The following is a 12887-nucleotide window of genomic DNA, read 5'->3' on the forward strand; positions in this document are numbered from 1 at the left end:
CATCCATCAGAAACGTACTCCGTACTCACACAACTGGGGGGATTAATAAAGGCCTTCTGAAGCGAAGTGATGCGTTTGTGAAAAATATCCATATTTAACAAGTTATGAAGTAAAATATCTAGCTTCCGCCAGACCGCCTTCCATATTCAACTTACGAAGAAAGTGTAACGCCTCTCACAGAGGCTTACGCTACGTCCTACGCCTCCCCTATTCAACTTAGGAAGAATTAGATTTTTTACTTTATAACTTGTTAAATATGGATATTTTTCTTACACAAATGCATTGATTCATTTCAGAAGGCCTTTATTAACCCCCGGAGCCATGTGGAGTAAGTTTATGATGGATGAATGCACTTTCTTGAGCTTCAAACTCGTTGGTCCCAGGTTGTTTTTATATTTTTATATTTTTATATTTAATATTATTATAGGTTGGAGGCGTCAGGTTATTTATTAATATAACTCCGATTGTGTTCATCAGAAAGAAGAAAGTCATATACACATAGAACAGCTTGAGGGTGAGTAAAGCTTGGGCTAATTTTTGTTTTAAAGTGAACTAATCCTTTAAACCCCCAAAATGTCAGGTGGCGCAATCATCCACACAAATGAACAGATTAAGAAAAACTATTTAAAATGGTGTTTTAATAATAATAAATTCAAAATAAAATACTATGGCATCATTTTATATTTGAAACCTTTCATATAAACAAATTTACAAATATCAGTAGTTTTAGAGATAATTGGCACAATGGTAAACATGGGTCTTTTATTATGAACTGACAAAGTAATCACAGTAAGCATTATAATGCGCCATTCAGAGGACTCCAAATGATCCTTGTGGCAGAGAGAAAAGGTTTGTAGATCTCTCTCAAATACTGATAAAAATAGCTACTTTAGTATGGGTAGGCTGATACACTTTCCATGTCAAGTAGTACAACCAATGTAAAACTAGGAAAATGCTATTTTATCATAAACTTCTTTTGATAAAATTATTGTATTTTTGTATTGTATTGTATTTAAAAACTACTGTATTTAATATGCAGTCTGAATCATATTGATACCATGTTCTTTCACTGACCAGAGGAGAACTGGCCCCCTAACTGAGCCTGGTTTCTCCCAAAGTTTTTCTTCTCCATTCTGTAACCTGATGGAGTTTAGGTTCTTTGCCACTGTTGCCTCTGGCTTGCTTAGTTAGGGACACTTAATATTCAACAATATTATGTTGTTGTATGAGAAGAACTGAACTGAGCTGGACGATGACATTTTTTTTTTTTTTTTTTGCAGAACCATCCTTAATAGATGAAATGAACTAAATTAATAATTGATGATCTTTACAACGAAATTGAATCAACACTGAACTGACTTCAGCTGAACAACAGCCGAAATGCATAATTTTTCCTGTTTATCACTGTCAAGCTGCTTTGAAACAATCTGTATTGTATAAAGTACTATATAAATAACTATATAAATAAAGGTGACTTGACTTTAAAAATTATATTTATGAACTTGCTAGCATAGGCAAAAGTTAATACAGACATTCAAGTAGAAACCAGTTCAATGTAAAATTAGCTGCAAAAGTCAGGTGGTGCAACTAGCAAGTCAAGTAGTGCAACTGTAATTAATATCCATATATGAAATAAAAAATAAAAAAAACATTATTTAAGCTAAATAAATAATATATTTAAGCTAAGATTGTCTGTTCTTTTTAATTATTATTGTTCTAAAATATCAGTTTTAAGTCAAAGATTTTATACTTTCAATTATGTCATGATCATTTTTTAAATAATTTTAGATGCCACAGTCATATCAAGTAAAGGAAAATCAGTCACACTTTATATTAGGTGTTGTTTTGCAAAACACTTGTGCTGCTATTGAGGTGAGATACGGGTAAGGTTAGGACACGTTTGGTGGTATGGGTAGGTTTAAGGATGGGTTAAGGGATTAAGGTGTAAGCAAAGGGCCAACAGTGTAATTATAGATGTCATTACAGAAATTAATTACTAGATGTAATATGCAGGCATTTTTTAACTTGTAGGCCTACAATGTAAAACATGTATATACACAGTAATTCAATTGTAAATGTAAATTAATCAAATGATTAATTTAAATGTTAGTAAATGGTAGTTAAAGACACTTAATATAAAGTGGGACTGAGAACTCAGCATGACACAGGGAGCGCATTAAAAATGATCCAGCTGCAAGAGAAGCATATCTTGCAGAAAGAAGAGAGATGAGATGTATCTTATTTAGTAATTATATAGTGTTCCATTTAATGTTTTAAACATTTTGATGAATGCATTTTTGATATTTTAATTTAAAATTCAGCGATGATTCTTTTTGAATCAATATAAAACATGACTTTGTTGTTGTTCAATCACAATCGATTACAATTTATTTAACCAATCTTGCACTGTAACTGAATGTCATGTGATTTATTCTGTTTTTCATCAATTTACTACTTTTACTTTATAAAGGCTAAAACACTTGTACTTGTATTTTTATATATAATTGGTTGCTCCTTTTTTGAAGCTTTATTTGTCATTGACCTGCTTGTTAACTTTTTTTTTTTCCCCTCTAAGCAATTGAACTCAATACATTCCCTAATCAAGAACAGAGTCTTTCGAATTGAAACGAGAACTTTCCTCTTCAGATGGTTCCGCTAATTAATGTTTGCTTGAGGATGAGAGAAATGTGTCGCGGTAACCTTTCACAGCAAGCTGCGTGAATTGGAGGATAGTGTCATGGGGAGCAAGAGTGTGTCTGAAAAAAAGAAGGCATAAGAGATCCTGATGAGGGATAGAGAGCTCTTTTCCCCTGGTAGCAGTTGGTGACTCAGTAAGGGAACGGATGTGCAGAGCCGAGTGCAATTAGCAAAGTGGCCCTAATGCCAAAATCACACAGAGAGAAGCAGAGGATGGCAAACCAGCCCTCTGGAGTACAACACAAGCTTTGGTGTTAGCGTACGTCGCACCGTATGTCTCCTCATTCCAACAACAGAGAAAAGAGTATTGCGGGTGTAAATTGAATAAAGCCGCTGGATCAGAAGGTGGCACTCAAAACAAATGCAATCTGATAATGCCATCCTCCTCTCTACTCAATACGTTTTATGTTGGTGTTATGCTCAAAAGCGTTTAGAATCACTTCAGCTGTCACTCGCACAAGCGCCGTCAGTGTCAGTTAATAGATGGCTTTATAATATATTTTGGTTTTCACTGTTTTTTGTGATCCTTAAAGTGATTCATGGTAAAGATAGCTTAGTAGTAATAAATGACAAACAGGGCGTCTGATGCAGATATAATAAAGTCAAAGTCGTAAAACTGTCATCTTCACAAATAGGCTAAAACAGAGAACATCTTTGCATCATCAATTACCCGCTGAATTTCCTGACAGTCATAGCAGTGAGCGTTTTCTTCCCCTCTCTGCACACACACACACACACACACACACACATATACATATATATATATATATATATATACATATATATATATATATATATATATATATATATACACACAGTCAAACCAAAAATTATTCAGACATTTTTGATATTTTTTTACTAGTGAGTGCAGGACACTATAGTTCATTTATGTAAGTGAGGATAGCAAAATAAAGTAAACTGTGACATATTATACCCAAAAATTCTTCATATAGTGGACTAACAGTAAAACTGATAAAAATTTGAAACCAAAAATTGTTCAGACACTTTGACCAGAGAACGCTTTTTTTTTATGATGTTTTGTGCACTACTTTAGTTTCAAAATTACGGAACATTATTTTCACAGTCAGATTGAGCTTTAGAGCTGTCAGCTATTTCATATGTTTCCAAAACAAACTGGGAAAAGAAAAAAAATGTGTCCTGAATAATCAAACGATGATTCATTCGTAATGACTCACCCTTGCTAAGTAGTATTGGAAAGTGAATTCTTGATTCTGCGCTCTACAAGTGTTTTAGTGACCCTGGAAAATGTCTTGGTTTTAGTACCAGGATTTGTTTTCCGCACCTTATTGGCACACAGCTGGCACTTAGTGCACTATGATTAAGGTTATGAGCAAAAGAAAAAAAAAAAACTAAAATGATTCTACATTATGACTTAGTCACATGAATACAGTACATTTTCTGCTGGTTTTGAATAATAAATACAAGAAATATCTTTGCTTATTGTTGCTTATATCATATGATTATACTTTTGTGATGGGTGAATTAATGAAAAAAGTTTTGGCATTATCAATTGCCAATTAGCAAATACACAAAGGAAAACACATCTAAAATTAACAGGCCTAATGTATTTCATGTAGTAACTTGTTTTGTTAAAGACTAAAAATATAAATTTTAAACTGACTACATCAGGTTACACCAATGCAATTCATTTTTAAGGGTCAGATCAAGTAGAAATCGCTTCATATCCTTATAACAGGCCTCTCTACTGGTAGAGCACATTTTGAGTCATGATATCCTGTTGTAGCTCAACTTGATTAAATCATCTCTGCTATGCTGTGCTAAGCACAAAACATATTCAAGTTTCAAGAATACAGTTTTCAAGAATACACATATAATTTCAAGATGTAAGAAAGAGTGAAATCACTCATCATGTGTGACTATTTTCATAAATCTAAGGCATTTTTTTTTTAAGAGAGCATGTTTTATTGTTTGTCTGGTTGTGCCAATTACCAACTGCATATTTTCCTTTAAAATCTTTGATTTTTGTGCCTCTACATTTAGAAGTTAGATGATTACTGTTGTTCTTCTAGCTCTTTTTCTGGCAAAGCAAGAAGAATTTGATAAGCCTTCGTTACATAAAAGGCAACAGACCTAAGGACATTATGAATTATTATTACTCAATAAAGGAAGAAGCCACAAGGATGCCCCAAACATAAGATCTTGAGGAATAGAGAGAGAAGCTAGAAGGTTTCCATCTGTAAAAACTTCAGTTTATCCAGGGCTCCATATATTATTTATAAATGCTTTTTTTCCACATTTTTTTTTCTTTATCACTGACTGTAAGATTTTCCCACAGTTCGGACACACACATGACTCAACCATCTGAAGAACTTTTTGACAGTGCACAACAATTTAGACATCACAAAAGCAGACTTCCATTAGTTACCGGAGACTTTGAGATTAGCAGCTTGGTGCGGTGCATATTGAATTATGCGATGGCGTCGCATCAATCAGAGAGCAGTGACGCGCATTCAGCGAACTGAGCAAAGTAATGAAGCCCTAAATCTCCCTGTGGGTTAGTTGTGGCGCCGTTCATCTTGCAGCGTTTTAATTGATTTCGGACTTGCTCGCAAGTAAAGGTGATATGCGTTGCTGCACGGGGACAGATGATGAAACCAGGGTTTATTCTGCGTTATACTGGAGTGCCAATAAAGAGAAGACGTGAAGACTTTGTGGAACATTATTTCACATTCATTTAAAATGTTTGTCTATATAAGGTAAGGCCTCACACAAAGGCACAGAAGAGATGCTGTGTATTTGAGAAGTATAGTATAGTAAAGTATAGTATAGTAGAATAGCAATGGGTTCCCTCAGGAATTTCCAATGGGTTTGCAGAACAGCGCTTTTGATTTGTGAGTGAAATGAGGTCTGTGGTTACTTGAAGAGACATAAAAGACACAAATTCAGTGAATTTAGAAATGTTGTTTTTTATTTTTATTGCCATATTAGCATGAATGGCTATTTTCATGGCAAATCAAAGTATTTTTAAAGCAGCAAACAATAGTCAAACAGGCTTCTTGTAACATTGCAATAACAACTACATAAGAACTTTGCTAAAAATTCCACAAGTTTTGAATTTTGATATTGTGTTCTTCAAAAATATAGGCTAAGTTACTAGCAAATTGATACATAAGGAACACAACAATTGTCCAATTTGTCAAGTACATAAATTCACATCCTTGTGTCAGTTGTAGTTTTTGTTTAGCAACTTATACCTTTAAAGGTCACACTTTATATTGTGGCTTTAACTACTATGTACTTACATCAAAAAATAAGTACAATGTACTTATTGTGATTATGTTGTATTATGAAACACTTTTGCTGCTACTGAGGTGGAACACAAGTAAGGTTAGGAACAGGTCTGGTGGTATGGTTCAATTTAAGGGTGGGTTAATGGGTAAGTGAAGAGTCAACAGTGTAATTATAGATGTAATTACAGAAATGAATTATATATGTAATTATATGCAGGTAATTATATGCAGGTAATAAGTGCATTGTATCAAATGGTTAATTTTAAATGTTAGTTCATAGTATTTAAAGGGTTAGTTCACCCAAAAATGACATTTCTGTCATTAATTACTCACCCTCATGTCGTTCCAAACCCGTAAGACCTTCGTTCATCTTCAGAACACAAATTAAGATATTTTTGATGAAATCCGATAACTCAGTGAGGCCTCTATTGACAGCAAGTTAATTTACACTTTCAAATGCCCAAAAGGCTACTAAAGACATATTTAAAGCAGTTAATGTGACTACAATGGTTCAACCTTAATGTTATGAAGCGACGAGAATACTTTTTGGGCGCCAAAAAAACAAAATAGCGACTTTATTGAACAATATCTAGCGATGGGCGATTTCAAAACACTGCTTCATGAAGCTTCGAAGCTTTACGAATCTTTTGTTTCAAATCAGTGGTTCGGAGCTTGTATCAAACTGCCAGAGTCACGTGAACCATTGAAATTTCGAAACACTTATGATGTAACGAAGACTCGTTTACTGAAATCACGTGACTTTTATGCTCCGAACCACTGATTCGATACAAAAGATTCGTAAAGCTTCGAATCTTCATGAAGCAGTGTTTTGAAATCGCCCATCACTAAATATTGTTGAATAAAGTCGTTATTTTGTTTTTTTGCTGCACAAAAAGTATTCTCGTCGCTTCATAACATTAAGGTTGAACCACTGTAGTCACATGAACTGTTTTAAATACGTCTTTAGTAGCTTTCTGGCCATTTCAAAGTGTAAATTAACTTGCTGTCAATGCAGGCCTCACTGAGCCATCGGATTTTATCAAAAATATCTTAATTTGTGTTCCAAAGATGAACAAAGGTCTTACTGGTGTAAGTAATTAATGACAGAATTTTCATTTTTTGGTGAACTAACCCTTTAAGGACACCTAATATAAATGGGACCCATTTAAAAACTCAGCGGCTTCATAATTCAGGTATGACTGTAAGGTATAACACAAGACACTAAAGTCTCTTCAAATAATGTTAACCACAGACGTTGTTTCCACTCTATGTTACTATTATTAATAATGTAAAAACTGATAGGAAATTCCCAGCCTAAATTATCCAGTTTGGCCAACAAACTGGCATCACAATTAAGCTATTGGTTTCACAACAGAAGTAAATCTTCACTGGTCACTCAACATCTGAACTACAACTGCTGGTACAGAAGAGCCAGTGCTGCCTCAACAACGGCTGTCATCCTCGTACGTTTAACTGAATTCAGCTCAATAATAACACGCCACCTACTTACACAGTAAATGTGATTGTTAAGTAATGTACTACCACTCAGTGCAAAGCTTCCCTTCACGGGTCATGTCTCAGGATAATGGGATCTCACAAGCATGCCTCATTTTAACATAAAAGTCACTACTATCACATTCCAAATACTACAAGGTTTGTCACACACACACACACACACACACACACAGACAGACAGACAGATAGATATATAGATAGATAGACAGAAAGATAGACAGAAAGATAGATAGATAAATAGAATTCATTCATATTTATTTGCCATTGCCATCTAATTCTTTTGTCCCAGCAAATCGTGTCTTGACTGCAACAGATAAAAATAGAACAGAGGGTCAGATCGAACTAAGTCAAAACATTAAGAGGTGTGAGTGATTCCAGACCGAACAACTAAGACAGAGGCACAATCGTAAAGCTGAAAGTCTCTTCTCTCACTCACTGACTCACAGCCCTGCTCTTTGTCTACGTCTGTCACATTGAACTGTTTTCTTTGGTCTGCTCTGTATTGTTCTCCCATGAGACTGGATGGCTCATTGGTCTTGCTCCTTTGTGCTAGCCTCAGAGCATCACTCCGTTCCTGCGGCTTGTCAATACTGTGATCAATGCGAGTGCGCAGCCAAGTCCTGTGACTGGCGGTTCTCCTTGCAACGTGTTTGGTGCCCTGTTAATCAAGTGATGTTTATGAATTGCTCATGCATTATGAATCTCGTCTGCATTAAGTAAAGTAGACAGAAAATAAGAAAAAGGTATTCACTGGAAATGGAAAGCATTTTCCCCAACAGACAGTTTTGTACAAAATTAAGAGTGCAAAATCAAGATTCAATAATTTCTGTATAAGGTCAAAAAGTTAAATTAATCTCCACTTCAAAATAATATTGCTCACTGTAAATATACATAAAATCAAAAACTAAATTAAATGTGTGTGGTGTTAAAGATTTATTCGTCCTTTTAATTAGTAATGAAAAAACTGAAAACTCAAGTAAAAATGACTGAAATTGCAAATGGATGAAAACAAAAATTGTTGTAATAATAATAATAATGAAAACATTTTACAGTGCATATGTGACCCTGGACCACAAAACCAGTCACAAGTTGCACGGGTATATTTGTAGCAATATCCAACAATACATTGTGTGGGTCAAAATTATTGATTTTTCTTTTATGCCAAAAATCATTAGGATATTAAGTAAAGATCATGTTCTATGAAGACATTTTGTAAATTTCCTAAGGTAAATATATCAAAAATGTATTTTTGTGAGTGGATATGCATTGCTAAGGACTTCATTTCAAAGGTGATTTTCTCAATATTTAGATTTTTTGCACACTCAGATTCCAGATTTTCAAATAGTTGTATCCTAACAAACCATACATCAATGGAAAGCTTATTTATTCAGCTTTTCAGATTTCAAAATTGACCCTTATGACTAATTTTGTGGTCCAGGGTCACATATATAAAAATAAATACAAGCTAATTTCACCAATATCCCTTTTTTTCCTCAAACAAACAACTGCACGCTAACCTTGTCAGGTTTCCAAAATAAACCAGCAATTATATTATACCATTTAAGTTTGTGATGTGTGCTACTGTTCATAGTCATAAAAGTATCCATGTGTAATGGAATGGAGTAAAAATAGAGTAGTACAAACACAAACGAGACCACAGTGCCTGTTATTCCGTAAGCACAGCAAGAGATGTGAAGTCCGTGTCGGAGCTCAAGTACAGCTGACACTGAAGCAGCACAGCATCCATCAGATGCGCTTTCAGACACGGCAGCGCAGGTATTGTCTTGCTCTGGCAGCCAGATTAACTTCCTTATCGATGCGATCTACAAATGCATCTCGATTTAAACAAGAAACAGCTCGGCGCTCTTCTAGCGCTATCAAGCGTTTGATGACTAGAGGTAAGTCTCGAGACTTGCACGCTGACATTAAAAAGCAATAATTGGATAATTGGCCTACATATTTCCCGAAGGCAAGTGATGTTGATACTGTGGGAATCACGCTGAAGTAAAACTGCTTATTGGCTACAAGAGAATAAAACTAAGTTAAAACAATACAGACCAGCATACACTAGGGATTGATGGCAATAAAGTGTGTTTCGATATGAAACGTAACACATAATTACTTTGCTCTCAGTTTAGCCCGAGAATACAATACGATATAAGTCTTGCTAGACATAAAGAAGCATCCACTTCTCGCGCGAAGCTCCTCAAGAATGTAGCACACACTGTAGTCTGTGCTTTATTCTCGGGGATGTGCCTAGGACAACATTAAAACATAAATAAGACACCAGCGCAAAGAAGAAACGCATTCCACCTGCTGTGTGGCCAAAGTGCACTAGCATTGAATGTGATATAGGCTACGGCCAAGCCATTCAGTGCTGAAGTACTTCAGCACCAGCACAAAGGACAGCTCCACTGCATCAAGATAGAGATCTCACTTCAACCCTCACTGAACGACTCACCTCCGAGAGAGCAGAGAAAGGTGTAAACAAGCAACAGGATCTCCAGGCGGCCCATCCCCGACCTAAACCCTTCCAGCCACCACATCGTGATAAACTGACTGTTTACGCCCCGACGGCACGGACGCGATTTTTATATCGCTACGCTTGTCCACATTTTCAGCTCTTGCAACGGACCAGCTGTTCGCGCATGACGTAATAGTGAAGAGGCTATTCCGAGAAAGCCCCGCCCTCTGTCTGCTGTGATTGGAGGTTCGCCACACATCCATTCAATTGATTGGCGGATGAGAACGTCAGTCAAAGGGACAGGCGTCTCTCTCTGTCCTGGTAGGAGACATGAGCAGTTTGTCCGACAAATGAGCAGCATTTCAAGTTTACTTCCTCAAGAACCAAGTTACAGCGATGGTGTTCCATGGATTTAATTTCCAAGAAACGTTTTTTATGACTGTAATTAAATTAATTTAATTTGAAACAGCTACTTATGACATCATTTATACGATTGAACGTAACGATTTTGCTTTTTTCACTTGAATTGTTTCTATAGCGTTATTTCTTTTTATTACTTCGAAGGTAAACAGAACATTTTTTTTTATTTTTGTATGTGGTTACATTTGAGATAATGTTCATTAGATTTCGTAGAACCTGTCACCCTGTCGAAGACGGAGGGCAATACTGCCATCTATTGGCCGCTGACTGAAACACATCTCAATAACTTAAAACTTTCATCCACGAATATTAGGCCCACTGAAGCACTACAAGCACTGGTTTACATATAAACATTTTTACAATGTACTATAGCCTAGATGTTCTTAATTTAATCTATGAGACGGTGCAGTAGGAGAAGGGTTTTAAGAAATGACCAAAAATACAACGTACGCTGTTTTTGGTGTTTCCAGCACCATGCTCCAAAAACCAGCTTGACCACCTTAAAGGGTTAGTTTACCCAAAAATGAAATTTCTGTCATTAATTACTCACCCTCATGCAGAAACGCTGCACTGTTTACAACGTCAACAGCATAGGAGACTGGCAGGAAAGAGAAGACATTTTTGAATAAATTCGTTATTTTTGTTTTGTTTTTGCGCACAAAAAGTATTCTCGTCGCTTCATAACATTAAGGTTGAACTACTGTAGTCACGTGAACTGTTTTAATAATGTCTTTACTACCTTTCTGGGCCTTGAAAGTTGCAAAGACGTTGCTGCCTATGGGTGGTTCAGAAACCTCTTGGAATTTCAAAATATCTTAATTTGTGTTCCGAAGAAGAACGAAGGTCTTACGGGTTTGGAACGACATGAGGGTGAGTAATAAATGACAGAAATGTCATTTTTTGGGTGAACTAACCCTTTAAGCTGGTATGACCAGCTGGAAGCTGCTGTGAGCTGTTAATGCTGGTTTTAGCTGGTCCAAAAATAACTGGCCAGCCTGGATGAGTTCAAACCAGCTAGAAACGTGCTTGAACAGCCATGTTCCAAAACACAAATATCAGCTGAATTACTTTTTTCAGCACAGTGAATTTATGTTGAATAGTGTTTAAAAAGCCATTGTAAACCTTGTAAACGCAGTTTAATTGAGTTTGCATCAAAAACTGTCAGTCACTGATAAAACTGCGTTTACAAGGTAAACATGCCACCAAACTTACATTTCGCCATGGAAACGCTGCGTAAAACTACTGTATGACAACAACAACGTTTACATCAGCATCTAAAAAAAAAAAAAATCAGGCAGACGATGTAATCCTTGGTGGACGTGAGCCAAAGTGAATCAAAGTTCACTTACCTTTAGCTAGGCTGAAGACCACTTATAAAATGCATATGTTGGACATCTTCTTGGTACAATTGTTTCCACAGAGATTTGAATTATTACTGAATGAATTATTTGAATGTAAACCTTTACATATACATGCCGATGGCTGTTTATCACAGCCACAAAAATTTCAAACGTTGCTAGTTTAGGTGCACTGAAGTTCATACTACAACTTCTCTCAATCACAGCCCTCACGCTTTCACCGCAAGATGTCGCTCCTTCCATATCACTGATCAGTAGTCGGAGCTACACAGTAGTTCTCCATTCTCTGTAATGATGGACTGAAATGATTAAACATTTAAATCTTCTTAGACCATTTCATTTATTGTATTTGCAGATTATTATCTTCTTTGGTATTGTATTATAATTAACACAGGCTAGTCATGATATGTTACAAAAACAGTAACTAATAACAAGACTTCATCCTCTACTGTTTCTCATCCCATTCAGGAACTTTGTATAAAAAACTGAATATTTTTTACAATATTTAAGCAAATTAATGAAGGACACTGTTTATGATCATCTCATCTGATGCAGTTCGCTTTCACCCTAAATATGAACAATAGTAGAATAGATATTTAAATATAGGCCTATAAAGAAAATAATAGACGCATGCAGTACAAGACGTGAGCAGCTGAGGGAGCTGAAAAGAAATGTAAATCGTATCGAGAGAGCCAGTGAATGTCCCTTCAACCATTATTGTTTTCATCGCATTTTCTAAACTGCTTATTTTGTCACCTATAATAATAACATTTATTAATGTTTTTTAGTGAAAATAAGAGCGAAAAAAATCTAAATGATGTATTTGTTGAGAATGCATAGAATAATTAATTATTCTCTGTTAGTCAAACACCATCACTGTTTTTGACAAGTCTTAATAGTTCCCAGATGCCTCTCTGTAGGCCGGGGGACCCATCATGCTGTTTTACTTTGGCCAGCTGGCACCCCCACAGCTGCTTGAGGCTCACGTGCTCACAGTTACTGCTGTCAGACCTGCATGAATTCAGCCTGTTGAATGGGACGGGCAGTGCGGAAACTCTGTTTGTGTGTGGCTCAGGTAAACCTTGTGTTACTGGGACAAAACGTCCCTACAAAGATGGCAATATCCGAAATCTTTGACCTTGTGGTGATATTTTTTTTGTC

At 35.9% G+C, this 12887-nt stretch overlaps 1 protein-coding gene across 6 annotated transcripts in view; it reads right to left on the reverse strand.

Annotated features, from left to right (window-relative positions):
• The window catches only part of tmem8b (transmembrane protein 8B), a 158335-nt gene extending 146434 nt beyond the window's left edge, over window positions 1–11901 (reverse strand). For 2 of the 6 annotated variants that reach the window (XM_051895099.1, XM_051895097.1), the window contains exon 1: window positions 9946–10148. Coding sequence is in view for 1 of the 6 variants with exons in the window: in XM_051895094.1 (XP_051751054.1) it covers window positions 9946–10030 (85 nt within the window). In the remaining 5 variants the exon portion in view is untranslated. Of the gene's footprint in view, window positions 1–9945; window positions 10151–11717 lie in introns of those variants that run through there. The other 4 variants (XM_051895098.1, XM_051895096.1, XM_051895094.1 and 1 more) reach the window with 4 other exon arrangements.
• Window positions 11902–12887: the final 986 nt, after the last annotated feature.

Source organism: Ctenopharyngodon idella, chromosome 5 (genome assembly GCF_019924925.1).
Source record: "Ctenopharyngodon idella isolate HZGC_01 chromosome 5, HZGC01, whole genome shotgun sequence".
NCBI lineage: Eukaryota > Metazoa > Chordata > Actinopteri > Cypriniformes > Xenocyprididae > Ctenopharyngodon > Ctenopharyngodon idella.